Raw genomic sequence first — 17786 nt, 5'->3', positions numbered from 1 at the left:
GCGCTGCTGCTCGCGCTGCTGCTCGCGCGGCTGCTCGCGCGGCTGTTCGCGCTGTGCTGACCCCCGCCAAGGCCAGGAGGCATTCGTCTGCTGCTATGCCCAGTGAGTTGATTATCATGCGCTTAGAACGAGACTCGGCGGCTTTTAGCTTTATGATGCGGGTTAGACTAGGACCGGGCCACACGAGCCAGATTCGAGCCAGATTGCGCGCTTTGCTGCTCCCCCTCGGATCTGCTCGCGGATTCTGAGAGCGCTCTGTTGCTGTTTCGCTGCCTATGTAGGGATCGGTGGGCCGGCTCGCTCAGTCGTGGTGTCTGCTGCTGCCGACCCAAACATGGACGACATCGTCACGCTTGTTGACAAGGCTCCGCTCAAGCTTCGCGCGATGTTGTACAAGGCCATCTTGAGGCTACAGGCTCAGGTGAAGGGCAATCTTCATTTTTACATTCCAAGATTAAACTAAATCAGCAACTGCGAGCGAGTTGGGGTGTCGCGGGGAGTCGGGGAGTCGCGGGGAGTCGGGGAGTCGCGGGATTTCTGGAGTCACGTGGGCATGCCCCCAATGCACATCTCTCTCCGGCTGTGGGTGACGGAGGAGTGGTGGTATGAGGGGCTGGATCGCCTGGAGACCATCCTGCAAGAGTAGAGGAGATTACATAGTCAATTGGTATGGAAATTGTGCGTACGTGCGGCAGGGGTCAGTTCAACGACGGGACCTCCACTGCTGCCGGTACCATGTGACAGTTCACAGAAGGGGGGCTGCCTCTCGTCCCTGGCACCCCTGCTTTCTCAAAGGCGTGGCTGCTCACATGCATGACCTTGTGTGCGCGCGGTACAGCCCTTGGGTAACTAATTGCGGGTCACTCCCCACAGGTGGCGGCCCGGGCCGTGGAGATGGCGGCCCTGGCCAAGGAGAACATGGACACGACTGCGAAACTGGCCAGGACCAAGCAACTGCTCGTGGCCACGCTCTATGCTGCGGGCGTGGTCAACGCCCGCTCCTTCCTGGGTGGGTCACCCAAGGCAGGGCCCACACGGGCATCATGTGGGGAAAGTTGTGTGTATGTGCATGCGTGTGTGCTTATGTCGGTCCGGTCCGACGATGTGCTTTGCTGCTACTGGGGCTGCTGCCGCAGAGCACGTGGTCAAGATGTGGAGGATGGAGCAGCCCGGCGGCCAGCAGAAGAAGCGCGTGGACGTCTTCAAGGACGGGCTGAAAGATCGCCCGAAGCTGGTGGCGTGCCTGCTGCGGGACGTGCCCAGCTGGGCGCCCGCCGGCATGAACGAGGAGAAGCAGGGTGCGTGACATGGCGTGTGCTGGCGGAGGTCGTGTGCATTGCGCCGCTATCTACGAGCATGACAGCTATCCACCTGAACCCTAAAGCCCTTGCAACACAGTTACTCACACCGCCCAACTCCAGTTACCGTAATGTTGCTGCCCCGCTGACCACCCCCTGATGCACTCCGCCTGCCCATAGTGCTGTCGTTATGCCTCCGTCCCGCTTGTCTGTCCCTTCCGCTTGCGTGCCTTGCCCCTTTCCCAGTGTGACTTGCCCAATTTGACCTTTGCTCCTTTGCCTCTTGTCGCATGCTGCTTTCCGCCGGCCTGGCGCTTCCTGCTTGCCATGGGGGTTGCTTGTCTGATCGCCAGGTAACGCGTGTGGTTACACGGGTTACCTGCGCGTGAACGTGCTGTTATGCGCGCAACCGAGCTTGGTCAGTGGCTGCAATTCACAGCGCAGCTCATCCTGTGTTCCACGGCAATAAGCCCCTGCAAGCCAGTGTGCACCTGGCTCTGCATCAGTCACCGCACCCTGTAAACCGCCGGCACGATTGGCTTGGTATGGGTATGGCTTGGGCTGGTGCTCGTACCCACCCCACCCCACTCTACCACTTCACCGAGTATCCTTCCAACCCCATTCCACTCCACTCCCATCGTTGCCTGGTTGCTTGACAGTGGACAGCCTGGCCAATAACCTGGAGGCGATCTTCGCAAACACGAGCAACGATATCCACACTTTTAACCCGGCGATGGGGCTAATGCTGGTCAGGGCCATGCACAACGGGCCCACAGTGGCGGGCCTGGCCTGCCTCGCGGAGGGCGTGGACGTGCCGTGCCACATCGAGGGCGAGGTGAGCGAACTTGAGCTAACCGAAGACACGCACTTCGCACAGCGTTCGAATTGCGCTTCACCACGGGCCGCTGATCGTGAACTATGCGGTCCTGGCTGCGGGTTGAAGGTTCGGGCGCAACTCCATGCGAGGAAAGTGCACTCAACAAAGCCCAGCAAGCAGCATCTCGCTGTACCGCAAGCAGGTTGACATCGCGTGTTGTGCACTCGTGCTCCTTCCCCATGGCATGACATGGTGGCGGTGTTTTCAGGATGAAACCTCCATCGTCGAGAAGGACAACAACGCCGCCTCCGCGTGAGGGACGGCTTGTGGCGCCTACTACTGGATGTGCGGCCCTGGCGATGCTGGGCACCCGGGCCGGCGGCTTCAATCGTGGTCGGCGTTGCTGGGGATTGATGTGTGCACCTGCAGTGCACCACTGAGGCTTGTCGGGGCAAGACAGCCCTGCACGGCGGTATATCAGTGGGGGGGGGCGATTTGCAGGGGGATGGGGGTGGCGGCTTAGCGGCCGCTGACTGCCCCATGCATTGTGGCGAGTAGGCCTGGTTGGTGCTTTGGCAGGGGCGGCAGCAGTGGCAGCGTTGCCCATTGGATGGCGGTGGGCGCGGCCGCGGCAGCAGAAGAGAAGAGGGCCGCAGCTGGGGGTCACGGTAGTTCAGTTGTAATTCAGTTCATTCATTCCACTTGATTCCCATCAAACCCCATCGCCTGCCACTGTTTGCCATTACCACCGCATTTCCAAATGAACTGACACACATCGCGGCCGCAGCTGGGGGTCAGCTGCGGCCGCAGGTTCATTTGGAAATGCGGTGGTAATGGCAAACAGACTGACAGGCGATGGGGTTTCATGGGAATTAAGTGGAATGAATGAACTGAATCACAACTGAACTACCGTAAACTTAACATAGACGCCTCGACACATGAAGGGACTGCGTTGGCTATGACTGCTCACTGTGGACGCACACGTCCGGAGGCAGGCGGCAACACTTGTGTGGGTGTGGGTGTGTGTGTGTGTGGGTGAGTGGGTGCGTGTGTGTGGGCGTGGGTGTGGGTGTGGGGGGGGGGGGGGGCGGTAGTTCGTTCCAGAAACCAAAAGCAAGCCAACCTGAACGAAATCATTGGGTACGGCCGTGCGGGTAGTGCGCCACCATGTAGCCGCGTAGAGTGTGCTTTTAAACCTCCGAGCTCAATAATGATGTCGGAGACTGTGCAGGAGTATGCATTCATTGCATTCGTTCAAGTGCTTTGTTCGTGGTGAGTCTCTTTTGGGAGCGTTGGGCCGCTGCCAAGCTGTGTTTGTGTGCCGTAGTGCTCAATGTGGACCCATGCACGCTCAAACCCTAACAGTTCACCGCATGCAACCGCTGCTACGACTTTTGTACCAAGCCTTGGCTCGCATGAGCTTTTTGTGTTGAAGAATGTGGGGGTGTATTGTCAGGTGTATGTGTGTGCTTGTGTGTGTGTGAGAGAGAGAATGTGTGTGTGAATCAATGGCTGGGTGTATTGCCGTATGCGGTGGAAGTATTTCCAAGCATACGCCGTAACCTTTTTTGATCGTGGGTGACTTGGCAGTGCGGTATCGCAATGCGGACAATGGTATGACCTGCGTGTTGTTGTGGACCTGCGTCTGTGGGCTGGCTGGCGAGCATTTCCGCAGCCTTGTTCTACCCGGCCCGGCTGATGTGCTGCGTCGATTCCCCCGGTCCGGACATATATGCGATGTTGTTGTTACAGGATTGGAAGTGTGCTACGGAGATGAGCTAAAGAAATGCGAATGCAAAACCGACCAGTCGTTGATGTTACTGCTAGCAGGCAGCAGGAAAGCGGCGTGAGTGGCGAGGAAGAGCGCGCCTCCATTTTACCTCGAACGGGCGGTAACCGCTGCGAAATGACAAGCGGTGTCAGCTTTGTACAGCTGGAAAATGGGCTGAGCCCCGTATATAAGCATGGAGTGGGACGCTTTCTCAAGCGCCATGAGACTTGGATGGCCCCGCACCTAAGGCCCCCCATCTAACCCGCCCGACCACATCGAGGGTGGGGTTCAGGCCTGACGCAGTGACGCCAGCCTCTGTGGGTTAATGGTAAACCATTCCCGTTGAGAACAAAAGAACTGCAGCCTCTCTGGGAAGGGGCACAGCACGCGCCATCCACGCGTGTCAAGGCCCCCTTGCCGCAAATCATAGCCTCCTATCATGTCCAACAGATCCTAGTCTCTCGCGCTTCTGGGGCGAGGCGCGGGGCGGGAGCGACGTGCACGGGGCGCCTCGGCATGGGGCAGAGGGCGGAGGGGGGCGGCAACAGGCATGGCCAGGGGAGGCTGGGTTTGTGCCCTACGGTAGGTGTAAAAGAACTCTCCACATCCTGCCAGAGCCCCTCAGAGCCCGCCAGAGCCGCATCCGCAGTTTAGCACACGCCCGTAACAGAGCCCTTCAGAGCCCGCCAGAGCCCTTCAGAGGCCTATGAAGATAATGCAGATCCCTCCAGGGGCTGAAACAGCCTGTGTCACAAATGCCAGACCGCCCTAAAAGCAGCAGGAAAAGCGCTGGAAGAAACACGCATTTGAAGTTAACTTGTGGTGCTTGGTGTTAACTCAGCATGTTAAGGCGGCACCTTCCCTGATGAGGCACTCGCAGATGTGGACTACATGCTGTCGCTGCGCAAGGGGCAGCTAGCGTGCTAAGAACGCGCGTGTGGTGACTGGTGAGTGGGTTCAAGCCTCGTGACCGCGTGCGATTACTGGAGGGCAAGGCGCTGTTTGACAAGGAGAAGGCCACCTACTCACAGCAGAGCTACACCGTGACACGGCAGCCTGTACCGCCCGTCAGAGATTCGGTTGGTGCGGGAGGTGACAGGGTGGCGGGGCCAAGCGACAGGCAGAGGCCGCGCAGGAGCAGCGCCAGGTGTGGTGCGTTGCTCGCGCTCTTGGCAGGCCCAGCGCCCACCCAAACGTTATCAGGGGCCCCATGGCTCTAAGCTCGGCCCCAAACAGGCAGAGCACACGCGTGTATGACTGCTTCGTCGATTGCCAAATACAGAAGGCGTTCCAACTGTCACGTACCGCCTTCAACTGAACAAACGTCCAACCTGCGTATCCAAACCTGCGTCTACTTGCACAACCATAGTTGCAGTGCACCGTCAACAAACATAAATGTACAGCAAGTTGCAAACCCAGTTGCTGCTTACTCAGTAAAATCATCGTCAAAGTCATATGCATCAAGACAGTAATAAGCACTATGCACGGTTTCAGTCATCACTCTACATGGCCTCACGACCTGCCACCACCGCGCCCGCCGCCGCGGCCTCCTCTCCCGCCCTCGCCACCGCCTCTCCCGCTGCGCCCGGCTGCGCTGCTACCCCGCCCGCCGCGCCCCCTGCCTCCGCCGCCCCTTCCACCGCCATCACTGCCGCCGCGGCCTCGGCCTCGGCCTCCGCCGCCGCCCCCGCCGCCACTCTTGGCCTTCGCCTTGGCTAGCTTCTTCCGCAGCCGCCCCGGCAGCGCCTTGTGCTTCTTCTTCGCCGCACCCCGCCCGCCCTCCTCATCGTCACTGTCGTCGTCATCGTCATCCGAGCCGCTGCCGCCGCCGCCGCCGCCGCGCCCACCGGATCCAAAGAGCTCATCATCCGAATCCGGATCCGGCTGGAAGCGCTTCTTAGCCGGCGGCTGCTTCTTGGCGGCCGGCGCGACGCCGCCATCCTCCTCGTCGTCGTCGTCATCGCTGTCGGCGCCGTCAGAGGCGGCCTGATCCGAGTCCGACAGGAAGTCCTCGTGCCGGACGGGGATGATGGGCTTGTTCCGCTGCGGCAAGCCCCACACCGACTCCGCTTTGCCGCCAGCAGCCTTCTTGCCCGCAGCAGCTGCACCCCCCGCCGCCTTGTCTGCCGCCGCGGCCTTGCCTCCAGCCACCGCAGCCGCCACCCCTGCCTTGCCGGCGGCCGCGGCTGTGGCGGGCTTGGTGACCACCACCACCTTGCCCGCCGCCGCCTTGGCCGCCTTTGCCGCCGCGAGCTTCCGCTGCTTCACCAGATGAAGCGGCTCATCGGCGTAATAGCCCAACCCCAGCGGCCCCTTCTTGAAGCAGTAGCCGGGCCGCGCGCCGGCAAAGGACTTGGCAGCCATGTACGGCGCCTTGCGGCCCGCGCCCGGCTCCGCCGCGTCCGCGGCGGCGCGCTGCGCCGCCGTCGTGGGCACCAGCTGCGTGTCCCCGGGCCGCGCCTTCTTCGCCGGCCGCTGCTCCTGCTGCTCTTCGGCCTCCCCTGCCGCCGGCTTCTTACTCCCGCCCTGCTGCTGCTGTTGCTGCTTGGCCATCTTCTTTCTGAGGATATCAGCAATGGCGCGTGCGTCGCGCGACCCCAGCCCCTCCATCAGGTCCTCCGCGGCGCCCAGCGCCAGCTCCGCCATACTCAGCTTGCCCTCATCATCGCCCCCCGCCACCGCATCCCCCTCGTCGTCATCGGCCTCCTCACCGCCCTCCTCCGAGGCCGCGCCCGCTCCGCTGTCCGGGTCCTCGCTGCCCGCGCCGGCGGCGGCTCCGGAGCCGTCGCCGCGGCGCAGGGCGGCCGCCGCCGCGGCGGCGGCGCCCGCCGCGCCCAGCTTCTTCTCCGCGATGCGCCAGGCGTTGGCGAGGGCGGAGAGGTTGGGGTCCACGTCCTGCCCGTGCGCCTGCAGCAGCTCCAGCAGCGGCGGCGCCAGCGGGGCCTGCGCTCGTGCGGTCGGACGAGTGGGGCGGGTAAAGGGTCAGGAGAGGATGGAAGAGGGCTGGTCCTGGGCTGCCGCTGCACGAACAATGCGTAATTAGAAAGTTGCACTAATCCTCGCCGCCCACGTGCCCCCCCCCCATACATCCATGCATTCATCCATGTGTGCCCACCCGTTGTGCCTCCTCCTCCCAAAACACACACTCAACACATAGGCGCGCTTTTCCTTTCAGGGGAGTACATGGATGTCCCCCGGGGGGCTGGTTTCGGACAGCCGACGCGGCCACTGCGGCCGCGCGCATGCCTAGCCTCGGTGCCGCCGTGGAGTGGGGAGCGGGAGGCCAGCTCCCGCCAGCCCACGGCGCCCCACACTCGCACACACTAGCCCACGTCCAGCAGTTCCGGGGGTTCGCTGCTTTCTAGTGCTCCGCAACCGACGCCCGCCGACTTGACCCCATGCAGCCGATGACTCCTTATAAGTTTCTCGACGACCACAGCCTCGCTCTCTTTTCCCGCAATCATTAGCGGGCCGGGACTGGGATGCGTGTCCTAGCTTGCTTGCTGCACGCCGCCCTTAACATCGCTGTCGCCATTTTCCCTGCTCGTGACACTTGCTCGCTGCCGCCCCTGTGCCTGCAATTCCTCTATCACCCGTAGGTGAGCTCGACTACGACCAGCGGGCGGGAATCAGGGCATTAGGCGTGCTGGGTCAACGTTGTAGCGCGCCCAGGGCGCGGCGCATACAATGCATATGGGTGCCACTCGGGGTCAGGTCGTTCGTCGATCGCCCGAGGGGGGTTCCAGGCTTTTTGCGGGTAAGTATGACTACCGGGGTCGACGCGGCTACAAGACGCTCGGTATCGGTAGGTATCCGTAAGTAACTCCGTCGCGCCGTCTGGGGGGGCTTCGTTTTGTTGTTTTCTTTTCAACACTCAACACATACCCTTCACCCACACATGCACACCCCGCGAGCACGCACCAGGTTGCGTGTGAAGAAGCTGTAGGCGTGCCCGCACGCCGCCAGCCGCCCGGTGCGGCCCACGCGGTGCACGTAGGTCTCGATGCGCGCGGGGAAGTCGTAGTTGACCACGTAGGGCAGCGCGCGGATGTCCAGCCCGCGCGCCGCCACGTCGGTGGCTACCAGCACCTGCGCCTTGCCGGCGCGGAACTCAGACACCGCCTGGTTGCGCTCGCCCTGCGCGGGTGGAAGGGGGGAGTGGAGGAGGGGAGGAGGAGGGAGGGGGGGTGAGAGGTGGAGAGGCAGGAAAGACGTGTTAGGGGTCACTTCCGCGTAGGTGCCACATGTCACATCTTCCTTCCCAATTCCAGCAACAGCAGCAGTGGCCGCCAACAACGGCCTTCTCAGCCACCTCTCAGCCGCTGCCGCGCTGCCTCAAACCCGCTCCTCCCTGCACCCGCCGCGCCCCACGCCCACCTGCGACCTCTGGCCGTGCAGCTGCGCCACCTTGTAGCCCTCACGCGCCAGTGCCGCGGCCAGGAAGCGCACGGCCTTGACGCGGTTGGCAAACACCAGCACGCGCGGCGGGTTGCGGCCGCCCGCGCCCGCCGCCTGCTGCTGCTGGTACTGGGCCCGGATGCGGCCCAGGTGCTTGAGGAGTTTCTCGGGCTTCTTGTGCTCCGCGCACACGTGCACAACCTGCATTGGGAAGTAGGGCGGGGGTTTGGGGATTGGTGGTGGTGGTGGTGGGGCGTGTGGGTGGGATGCCGTGGCGTGTCCGGTGAGGGCTCAGGCGAAGAAATTCAACCATTAGTGAGTAAATGTCAGCACGGCCGGTCAAAGCCTCAGAAGCGCGGATAAACTCATGCTCATCAACGTCCTCCATTATCTCAGTGTGCGCTCGTGCGTGTGCATACGGGTGTGCGATGAGCATTGCAGTAGCATTGTGCGGTTTCAGGGGCTCAGGCGAAGAAATTCAACCATGTAAGAGTGAGTATCAGCACGGCCGGTCAAGGCCTCAGAAGCGCGGATAAACTCATGCTCATCACCGCCCTGGTGGTTATGTGTGTGCTTGTGGGCAGACGGGGTGCAGAAGGCAAGGTCGGACGCTGCACGACCAATGCCCGCACGTTCAGATGCGCGCAGTAACATTCCCAATGTGTCCCAACCCCAACATGCACACACACGTGACCAGGATACCCCCAACACGCCTCCACACCCACCTGCGTGACGGTGCGGCTGATGGCGTTGGCGCCGCCGGCACTGACCGCAACCCGCTCCGGCTTCCGAAGCCACTGCGCCGCCGCCGCCTCCACCTCCGCCGGCATAGTCGCGCTGAACAACAGCACCTGCGGCCGCTGTGGCCTAACCGCCGGCTCCGCCTCCGCCGCCTCCGCCTGCTGCTGCTTATGCTTCTTAGCTGCCGCCCCCTTCTTCTTCCCCTCCACTGCTCCGACCGCCGCCGCCGCCGCCGCACCGGACCCAGCCGCCGCCGCCGCCGCCGCACCGGATCCAGCCGCCGCCGCCGCCGGCGCCGCCGTACCGCCCAGCTGCAGCATGTCGTACAGGCGGTCCAGCTGCGGCTTGAAGCCCAGCCCCAGCATCTTGTCCGCCTCGTCCAGCACCACGTAGCGCACGTGGCCCAGCACCAGGTGCCCGCTGTCCGCCAGGTCCAACAGCCGCCCCGGCGTGGCCACCAGCACGTGCGGCCGCTTGCCGCCAGCGCCGGCGCCGGCCTCCGCAGCAGCGGCCTCGTCAGCGGGGGCGCCAGCGGCGGCGGGAGGGGCTCCGCCCGCCAGCAGCGCCGCCTGCTCGTCCTTGGGCGCGCCGCCGAACACGCACACGGTGCGCAGGCCGGTGACAGCGCGCGTGCGGCGGCACTGGCCGGCCACCTGCAGGGGAGGGTGGGTGGGTGGGTGAGTGGGTGGGGGTTGCGGTTGATGTTGGTATGGAAGTGAGTAGGTCACGAAGTTGAGGTGCCGACGACTTGTGTGAAGTGAGGCGGAGTGGGGCAGGCGCTCAGCAGCCGGCTGGCGGGCGGTGTGTCAGCGGCGGGTAGCGGCAGGGCGGGCGCGCACATGCGGAGGTGTGTTGAGCGCATGGCGTGCGTTCAGTGGGAGGGACTCAGGCGAAGAAATTCAACCATTAGTGAGTAAATGTCAGCACGGCCGGTCAAAGCCTCAGAAGCGCGGATAAACTCATGCTCATCAACGTCCTCCATTATCTCAGTATGCGCTCGTGCGTGTGCATACGCGTGTGCGATGAGCAGTACGGTAGCATTGTGCGGTTTCAGGGGCTCAGGCGAAGAAATTCAACCATATAAGAGTAAGTATCAGCACGGCCGGTCAAGGCCTCAGAAGCGCGGATAAACTCATGCTCATCACCGCCCTCCCATGTGTTATAGAACACCGGCATCACAGACAGAGATGGACGTCACCGTGCGTGCAATATGCGGTAGGCATTAAGTGCACCACACGCACTGTGTGTGCGGTGGCACAAACTCCGGGACTGCTCTCTCTCTCTCTCACACACACACACACTCACACACACACACACACACACACACACACACACACACACACACACACACACACACACACACACACACACACCTGCTGCGCCAGCTCGCGCGTGGGCAGCAGCACCAGCATGACGGGGCCGGCCGGCGAGCTGGCAGCGCTGTGGCCCTCGGCCTGCAGGGGAAGGAGGAGGCGGCAGTGAGTGGCGGGGTGGAACGGGGTGGCTAGGTCAGCAACAGCACAGTCCGTAGGTCGGGGGGATGCGGGTGTGAGTGCAAGCGCGATCATGCCCTTGCGCGGGGTACGCGGGTGCGTCTGTGGCGTGTAGCGAAAGCAGTCACAGGTGCACGGAGATGCTGCGTGGGGCTCAGGCGAAGAAATTCAACCATTAGTGAGTAAATGTCAGCACGGCCGGTCAAAGCCTCAGAAGCGCGGATAAACTCATGCTCATCAACGCCCCCCGTTTGTACGTGCATGTGTGCGCGCGTGTGTGTCGGGGTGCGTGAGGTGCATTGGTGCTACTGCTACTTAGGGCTCAGGCGAAGAAATTCAACCATAAGTGAGTAAATGTCAGCACGGCCGGTCAAAGCCTCAGAAGCGCGGATAAACTCATGCTCATCAACGCCCCGAGTTTGTACGTGTATGTGCGCGCGCGAGTGTGTGAGTGCGCGAGGTGCATTTGTGCTATTGCTACTTAGGGCTCAGGCGAAGAAATTCAACCATTAGTGAGTAAATGTCAGCACGGCCGGTCAAAGCCTCAGAAGCGCGGATAAACTCATGCTCATCAACGCCCATCTGTGCCAGTGCGTGCGTGTACGCGAGCGTCTGTGTGCAAACCCAGCAAGGCAGAACCTGCCTCCACTGCCTCCACACCTCCCGACCAACAACGCCGCCCATCTCCCAACCCACAGCCCCCCACAGCCCCCATACCCACATCCCCCACACGGCCACACCACCCCGCCAGCCCCCCCCCCCAGCCATCCGCCTCCTCACCTGCAGCCGCACCAGCCCCGGCAGCAGGTACGCCAGCGTCTTGCCACTGCCCGGCTCCGCCACGCCGCACACGTCCCGCCCCGCCAGCGCCGCCGGCCACGCCGCCTCCTGCACCGGCGTGGGCTCCACGTGCCGCTCCGCCAGCATCACGCCGCGCAGCAGCGCCGGGTAGCCACCCAGCGCCGCCTCCGCCGCCGCCGCCGCCTCCGGCGTGAGCTGTAGCTTCTTAAGCGCCGCGTTAGCAGCGTTTGTGGCCAGCGTTGCAGGGTCCAATAGTTTGATGGAGGTGGAGAGCTTGCCGCCGCCGTCGGCAGCGGCTTCGCCGTCGGCGGCGTTGCCGTCATCAGCGGCTTTGCGTTTCTTGTCAGCAGCCTGGCTCTGCTGCTTCTTTTCTTTCTTGGCCTTCTTGGCGCTCTGCTTTTGGAGCTTGGCGTCGGCGGCCGCGGCGGCGGCGGCGCTGGTGCTGGCGGCCTTGTTGGAGGCGGCGCGGGCGGCGGCGGCGGCCTCCTCAATGTCACTGTCGTAGTCGGGGGCCTAGAGGGGAGGGGCGGGGCGTGGAGGGGAGGGGAGGGGCGGAGCGCGGTGAGGCGGCGGGGTAAGGAAGCGGGGCACTCCGGGCTCACGGCACGCGTCGGAAGTCTGAGCCCTGTGCATGTGTTGGACCCCCTCCCGCCCGCTGTCGTCAGACCCCAGGGCTCCCCATGCCGCTTGTCTGAGCCTCCCGGGCTGCAGCTCAACCCGCCCGCAAGATGCCCCGCCTGTGCCGCCGTGCCGTGCGCCGCCTCACCCCGTTGCCCTCGCCGTCCGACCAGCCTCCCTTTTTGTCTTCTTCCGTCAGCTCCGGCGTCTTGTAGCACACGCCCTGACAAAGCCGTCGAATCTGCGCGATAGCATGGCCACAGCAGTCAAGCGAGGGCCGCCAGTCGTGATGCAAATAGTGCGCGTGCACATTGCCGGCGGCTGCTGCCGACCATTTCTGCTCCCCTATTTGCTCACCTTCTTACGGCGACGCTCCCGTATGGCAACGCCATCCTTGCCCACCGCCTGGCGCTCCTTCTTCTTTCGCTTCTTGGCGCTCTTTCGAGCTATGTAGTCGACACCCATTTGTGTCGCGTGCTGTTTTCCAGGCGCTCAACTGAATTTGAATAAGGCAGACATGCTCAGTGCTCAGAGCTCGCGGACTACAAGGCATGAGCAGCGGAATGGGGCGGCTGAACTGGAGGGGGGGGCCATTTTCCCCGCACGCGAGCTGTCGTCTATTATCCAGCAACCATATCGCAACGATAACGCTTGCTCGCTTCAACGCTCAAGTCACTAGCGCCCCCCGCCCCGTCGTTCCGTTTTCGCCAAGCAGCTATGGCCCCCGTCCAGGTCCACGTTCTCTACTGCGGTGGCTGAGGCTACGGGTCGCGGTATCGCAGGTGCGCTTACTCAGGGACACCGCTTAGACGTGCTGGTTGCAGGATGACCTTGCTCTGACTGAATGCCGCAGAAAACTGTGTCCTAACCTGCATCTGTCCCCAAAATGCTTCACGCAGCTTGGAAAATGCGATACGCATGAAGTTCCCGAACGCGGATATCAAGTTCTCATTTGAGGCAACCCCCCAAGCCACTGGTGTGTTTTCGTGAATCTTACAGCGCAGGAGTGCCTGGCGGTGCAGTGTGCAAAACAGCTGATTGGCAGCTGCAGCTAGAGATGGGCAGCGTAGACGCCGGCTCAGTCAGGGTTGACAGAGGGATGGTACCGCGTTGACATGCGGGGGCCTGACGACGGAAGTGGGCAAGTCTCGTCTTCAAGAGAATCGTGAACCTGTATGTGCACGTCTCAGCGGGCTGCTCAGCGGTTCCAGGCGCGATTCCAGGTACTCACGTACTGCGCGAGGCCTGCAGGACTTTGCCGCGCATCCACGTGCCTAACCCCGCAGTGTCTGACCTCCCCGCCAGGCTTCTTCGAGGTCGAGGTTAACGGCGAGCTGGTCCACTCCAAGAAGGTACGCGGGCAACTTTGTACCTCGCTAGCTGGGCAAATGCTCAGCAGAAGGGGAAGGAAGGGGACGTGTCGGTCGCGCTGTTTATGTGTCCGCGTGCGTCACAGTTCACCTCCGCACTCACCGCACCCTCCCCTCGTGTGGCCGGCTCACGTGCAGAACGGTGGCGGCCATGTGGATAACCAGGAGAAGGTTGAGCGCATCTTCGCCAAGATTGGTGAGGCGCTTGCCAAGTAAATAACCCCCATGGCAGCTGCATAATTAGCAGCGGCTGGCAGCGGTGCTTTGCGGACACACCGGCGCCAGCGGCGGCCAGGGCTGAGAGTGGTGTTGGCAGCAGCGGCAGCGCACTGAGCACTGCCGCCCTGTCGCCCGGTCCCGGCAACTGATCACCTGCCAACCCGGCTGGCAACAAGGTTTCCTGTTTGGCGGGTTGCTGGGTGAGACATGATGGGCGCGGGCTTTAAAGGGCTACAGGCCCTTGGTCCGCCCCGGATGCAAATGATCACCCTAGGCAACGCCAACTAGGAGGTCATGAGGCTGTGCCTTGTCCTTTGAAAATATCGTGCAATGATATGTATCGCATGTGTGTGTGTGGGGGGGGGGATCATGAACGTCAAACGAGCGTGTTGTTCAGCTGACCGCGCAAATAATGTGAATTCATAGTTATTGGTGTTGATGTAGCGTATGAGTTGTGGGCTGTAGATCTGTGCCGAGTGATTATGTGGCATGACATGTGCCAAAGCGCAATCAAGCAGGGTGGCGTGGGCCACACCACCAGCGCGTGGAGGTGCGCAGGGGCCCATTGTTATTGCCATGTAAGATGGGTTCATTCAAAACGGAATCCTTGGCAGCCGCGAGCGGCTTGGTTTCGGTGATTCAACGGGGCTGGGCCCTTCGCTGGGGCCTGGGTTGGAAAGAGGGCAAGAAACCCCTACCGCTACGCAGTACCCCGGCTTGCCCCCTCCCCCTGTCGCATTGCGCATCAATGCAGGCCAAGCATGACGGGAACTTAAACCCCGATCCCAGCATTTCATCGGCTATGGTCACGTTCCCAACGTCCACTTCCGCGCAGTCGCATTTGTGCGAACGGGATGGGAGGGAGATGCGGGGCTGGTATCACGGGAGGTGTTTGCGCGGGGAGGCGCCGGTGAACACATTTGCATTTGCGGAAGGCGAGAGAGCGCGGGCGGGTCGGGGGCGGGTCGGGGGCAGGGGGCCCGAGAGTTCTCACACGATTTCGACAAATCGTCACCACGATAGTATGCACCGTTGATATCACAAAACTCAGTGCTGCTTATGCATTGCGATGAAGCACATCGCCTTTCTGCTATCGCCGATCGGAGAGATCGCATGCGCTTTGCTGTTTGCGCTCGCACATGTCCAAGTCTAAATGTTTGCCTTGAAGAATATCGTCTACCGCAAGTCCGCGGCAATGCAAAGCCGATCGATAGTCGAGCGCCGGGATCCTCCAACGCCTCTGATCTCTTCGCCTCTAGTCTTACGCCTTCCTTGTGTTTTTGCAAAGTTATGCGTTGCTACGGACCCATTGAAGGGCACTGTACATGATACACGTCTTGGGCTGCGTTTTGGGTCACATAGTTTTAACGTTACATACAAAACTGGAATAACCGAGGGGGCCCCGCCTGGGGACTCGATGCGACCGCAATGGCTTCCGCCCCTCCCCCTTCGGGGGAAGGGGCAAGCCAGCCAACCAAGGGGAAAGCTGACAAAGCCCCCATCCGTGGGGGGCAAAGTAGGCCCAGTCGCCATGACCAGGCTGCCTCCAGCAGTATGAATGAATGAGAGAGAGCCACCTTCTTGTCGATGGCAGAGAGACGGTGGGGGGGGCCGTATTCACTGGCCCAAGCCAGCCCAGAGCCTCCCAGAGGGGCACTCAGCGTACACTGTGGATACACTGTGGACAGAAGGGTGTGCAGGAGCGTGTATACTCTATTGCACAGGAAAACCAGCTGGCGGGTTCCACCATGAGTAACACCGAGCTGCACCGAACACAATCCTGCACAAATTCGACATTTCACGTTTCGGCTCCCCAAACCAGCGCGTCCTCCGTGACATACACACATGTGTAGCGAAAGGCATTGTGCTTGCATGAAGTTGAATGGCGGGCAAGAAACGTTGAGGGAAAAGGGCTGCCCAGGCAAAGGATGACGGACGCTTGACGGACGGCACATTGCCGCAAAGCGGATTGCGGAGGCAACGAGCGAGACGTTATTATAGCCGCGCACAAAGCTACATACAGTAAATATTAGCGACAATCCATAACTTACACGACCAAGTCCGAGACGAACTCCTGACTTTCCCAGCATTCGCAACTCCTTAGGTCTGAGCCATCCAGACTCCTGTCTGATGGCTAAGACATCAATCGCTGCGCAAGTCGTTATGTGCGGAGGTTGAGGCTACCGCGGTCGTTATCGCAGGTGCGACAGGCCGCGGGATGTTGCGGTTATACTAGGGTATGAACGATGCAAGCCCTTGCCAGGCTCAACGCCGTCGTGCTTCCACAGCTACCGTATTGTGAGGTGCAGCGGGCAAAAGTACATGTGGATTATCATCAGGTCTGTTGTGGTGTAAGCCGCTCAGGCCACTGAGGCGCACGTGACCTCCGTCCTGCCACGCACCGTCCCTGCAGCTTGGTGGAAGCGTACAGGCGGCGCTTCCCGCTGTGGGTACCGACCTCACCTACGACACAGAGATGTAGCTTGGAGGTGAGCGGTGGTTCCCCGGCATGGCGGCTAATGGTTCCTTTCGGGCATTCCAACAGCCAGAGGGCCCGGCGCTCCCGTGTGCGCCCCAGCCCGCCCCAGCCGTGTCCCCTGGTGGCTACTGGTATGCCGCGCCCGTGTGCCGCATCCGGGGCCCCTCTCCCCCTCCTACCACGCGCCACGCCACGCCGCAGCCTTGCATGCAGCGCGCGGCCGACATACAGCTGCCACCACATGGCTGTGACGCCACGGGCTTGCGGCGTATCCCTGCCCGCACGCGGCTATCACGGACCTCGCGCCCGCTCGCCTCCCTCCACGCCTTTCCTGCTGTGCCCCTTCCTTGACCCTCCACCTGCCCGCTCCCCATCAGGCCTTTGAGATATCAGTCAACGGCGGGCTTGTGCACTCCAAGGTGCGTGCGTCGTCGCTAACATGGCATTCGGCGCTAGGGTCCTGGGAAGCGCAACCAGCAGAGGTTCCAGGTGTACCTTTCACGCGCCCCATGTTACCTCTGCAGACCTCGCTAGGCTCTCAGCCTCAAGCCGGGAATTCTCTTGCTTGACTCACGCAGGAAAAGGGCATGCAGTTCCCTTACGCCCCTGAGAGCTGGAGCGGATGTACATGAAGATTAGCAGTAACGCACTGAGAGATGCGGCGCAACAAGTAGCACCCCGGCACGGTGGGGTGGGGGTGGGAAGGCCCATGCCGTGCAATGCCGCAGGCGCAGCGCGGCGGTAGGCGGGCGCGCGGGCAGCCTACATGCATGAGGGCTAGCATGTTTGGCGGACCGCCGGGGGGCGCATGATGAGCACAGGGCGACGGGGCCTTGGCTCGCCCCGGATGACGTACACACACGGTCACGACAGCGGCGGACGGCCAAAACCTCTGCCGACTCACATGCAGCGGGCTGTCAGCCCAGGTCGAAGTTCTGGCGGCTAGCGGATGAACAGGTCAAGGAATTGAAGGCGTGGCGTAATGAGGTGACTCGGGTGTTGGCATGTAGATAGGTGGCTTGGCATGGAAAATAAGTATGAGTCATACACGCACGTTCACGATGTGGATTTCGCACGGGTGTCCGGAGCATTGGACATCAAGTGGCTTGCATCACGCGAACGCGGAGGTGTATGCAAACTGAATTGCATGCATGCACATTGAAACAGCATCGGTGCTACGAGCAGTGCTGTATGTGTGTGGGTAAGCACAATCAGCCCCCACAACGCAGACACTTGCTTCGGGTCTGCACCAGCCAGCATGGGGCGGGGTAATGCATACCGTGTGGCGATAAAGCTTCCGCGCTCGTCGTCTGGAACTGACGGCATCACATGGAAATCATGGATACAAATGAGTGGTATGTCTGACGGCTACCTCAGTGAACCGTAAAGCAGTGTCGCGTGGCATGTTAACGTGTTCGGGTTGGCCCTGTGTGTTCCGGGGGTCAGTGCTTGTGTGCATGGCGGGGAGGCCATTCAGCGCCTTGCTGTGTGGAGTGCGATGTGTAGGGCAGGGGGACGCGCACGTGTGGTTGCCGGCCGCTGCGTGGCTTTACCCCACCAGCAGGCACGGCCAGAAATAAAGAGGAAGGGCAACCAGCCACCACAGCAATGTGGGCATGTATGTGCGGATGGTGCCGTGCTCCTTGATGATGCGACCGGGTTGTGCGCAGGTGCCGCATGTTGCATGTGCGTGGCGACACACATTAGGAGACAAAAGGCTGCCTGGGTCATCAAGTAACCAGCGTCTCGCTCTCACGTGTAAACAAGCCAATCGCCTACCC

General features: G+C 61.9%; 4 protein-coding genes across 5 annotated transcripts; 3 read left to right on the top strand and 1 right to left on the bottom strand.

Annotated features, from left to right (window-relative positions):
• The first annotated feature begins 234 nt into the window (after positions 1 to 234).
• Positions 235 to 4140, top strand: CHLRE_12g540150v5 (uncharacterized protein). 2 transcript variants are annotated; one of them, XM_043068737.1, is made up of 6 exons: positions 235 to 421; positions 874 to 1009; positions 1137 to 1298; positions 1652 to 1699; positions 1958 to 2133; positions 2384 to 4140. In XM_043068737.1, the coding sequence occupies exons 1-6, from the start codon at positions 335 to 337 to the stop codon at positions 2429 to 2431; spliced, it is 657 nt and encodes a 218-aa protein (XP_042919223.1). In that variant the 5' UTR covers positions 235 to 334; the 3' UTR covers positions 2432 to 4140. The 2 variants fall into 2 exon arrangements, with proteins under 2 accessions (XP_042919223.1, XP_042919222.1); XM_043068738.1 differs by lacking the exon at positions 1652 to 1699.
• Positions 4141 to 4862: 722 nt separating this feature from the next.
• On the bottom strand, positions 4863 to 12434 carry CHLRE_12g540200v5 (uncharacterized protein). Its single transcript, XM_043068739.1, has 8 exons — positions 12295 to 12434; positions 12086 to 12178; positions 11299 to 11832; positions 10399 to 10479; positions 9010 to 9678; positions 8264 to 8485; positions 7808 to 8023; positions 4863 to 6829 (listed from the first exon to the last, which is right to left on the bottom strand). The coding sequence occupies exons 1-8, from the start codon at positions 12400 to 12402 to the stop codon at positions 5399 to 5401; spliced, it is 3354 nt and encodes a 1117-aa protein (XP_042919221.1). The 5' UTR covers positions 12403 to 12434; the 3' UTR covers positions 4863 to 5398.
• A 140-nt stretch (positions 12435 to 12574) lies between these two features.
• Positions 12575 to 14120, top strand: CHLRE_12g540250v5 (uncharacterized protein). The gene is made up of 4 exons (XM_001693849.2): positions 12575 to 12719; positions 12837 to 12913; positions 13243 to 13289; positions 13446 to 14120. The coding sequence occupies exons 2-4, from the start codon at positions 12856 to 12858 to the stop codon at positions 13521 to 13523; spliced, it is 183 nt and encodes a 60-aa protein (XP_001693901.2). The 5' UTR covers positions 12575 to 12719; positions 12837 to 12855; the 3' UTR covers positions 13524 to 14120.
• Positions 14121 to 15572: 1452 nt separating this feature from the next.
• CHLRE_12g540351v5 (uncharacterized protein) lies at positions 15573 to 17782 on the top strand. Its single transcript, XM_043068741.1, has 5 exons — positions 15573 to 15659; positions 15700 to 15727; positions 15940 to 16015; positions 16383 to 16424; positions 16584 to 17782. The coding sequence occupies exons 1-5, from the start codon at positions 15657 to 15659 to the stop codon at positions 16642 to 16644; spliced, it is 210 nt and encodes a 69-aa protein (XP_042919220.1). The 5' UTR covers positions 15573 to 15656; the 3' UTR covers positions 16645 to 17782.
• Positions 17783 to 17786: the final 4 nt, after the last annotated feature.

The sequence above is a fragment of the Chlamydomonas reinhardtii genome, chromosome 12 (genome assembly GCF_000002595.2).
Source record: "Chlamydomonas reinhardtii strain CC-503 cw92 mt+ chromosome 12, whole genome shotgun sequence".
NCBI lineage: Eukaryota > Viridiplantae > Chlorophyta > Chlorophyceae > Chlamydomonadales > Chlamydomonadaceae > Chlamydomonas > Chlamydomonas reinhardtii.
Note: the sequence above shows the minus strand (reverse complement) of the source record. Positions and strands in the feature narration are given on the sequence as shown.

What these genes read in the sequence shown, in the direction of transcription:
- CHLRE_12g540150v5 (XM_043068737.1), top strand. Translation starts at nt 335, where the DNA reads ATGGACGACATCGTCACGCTTGTTGACAAGGCTCCGCTCAAGCTTCGC. An exon ending in TCTTGAGGCTACAGGCTCAG is followed by an intron (nt 422 to 873) that starts GTGAAGGGCAAT and finishes CACTCCCCACAG; the next exon opens with GTGGCGGCCCGGGCCGTGGA. An exon ending in CATGAACGAGGAGAAGCAGG is followed by an intron (nt 1,299 to 1,651) that starts GTGCGTGACATG and finishes TCTGATCGCCAG; the next exon opens with GTAACGCGTGTGGTTACACG.
- CHLRE_12g540200v5 (XM_043068739.1), bottom strand. Translation starts at nt 12,402, where the DNA reads ATGGGTGTCGACTACATAGCTCGAAAGAGCGCCAAGAAGCGAAAGAAG. An exon ending in CGCGCGAGCTGGCGCAGCAG is followed by an intron (nt 9,679 to 10,398) that starts GTGTGTGTGTGT and finishes CCTCCCCTGCAG; the next exon opens with GTGGCCGGCCAGTGCCGCCG. An exon ending in TGCACGGCCAGAGGTCGCAG is followed by an intron (nt 8,024 to 8,263) that starts GTGGGCGTGGGG and finishes CCACCCGCGCAG; the next exon opens with GGCGAGCGCAACCAGGCGGT.
- CHLRE_12g540250v5 (XM_001693849.2), top strand. Translation starts at nt 12,856, where the DNA reads ATGAAGTTCCCGAACGCGGATATCAAGTTCTCATTTGAGGCAACCCCC. An exon ending in GGCAACCCCCCAAGCCACTG is followed by an intron (nt 12,914 to 13,242) that starts GTGTGTTTTCGT and finishes CCTCCCCGCCAG; the next exon opens with GCTTCTTCGAGGTCGAGGTT. An exon ending in AGCTGGTCCACTCCAAGAAG is followed by an intron (nt 13,290 to 13,445) that starts GTACGCGGGCAA and finishes GCTCACGTGCAG; the next exon opens with AACGGTGGCGGCCATGTGGA.
- CHLRE_12g540351v5 (XM_043068741.1), top strand. An exon ending in TACCGCGGTCGTTATCGCAG is followed by an intron (nt 15,728 to 15,939) that starts GTGCGACAGGCC and finishes CCGTCCCTGCAG; the next exon opens with CTTGGTGGAAGCGTACAGGC. An exon ending in GCGGGCTTGTGCACTCCAAG is followed by an intron (nt 16,425 to 16,583) that starts GTGCGTGCGTCG and finishes TGACTCACGCAG; the next exon opens with GAAAAGGGCATGCAGTTCCC.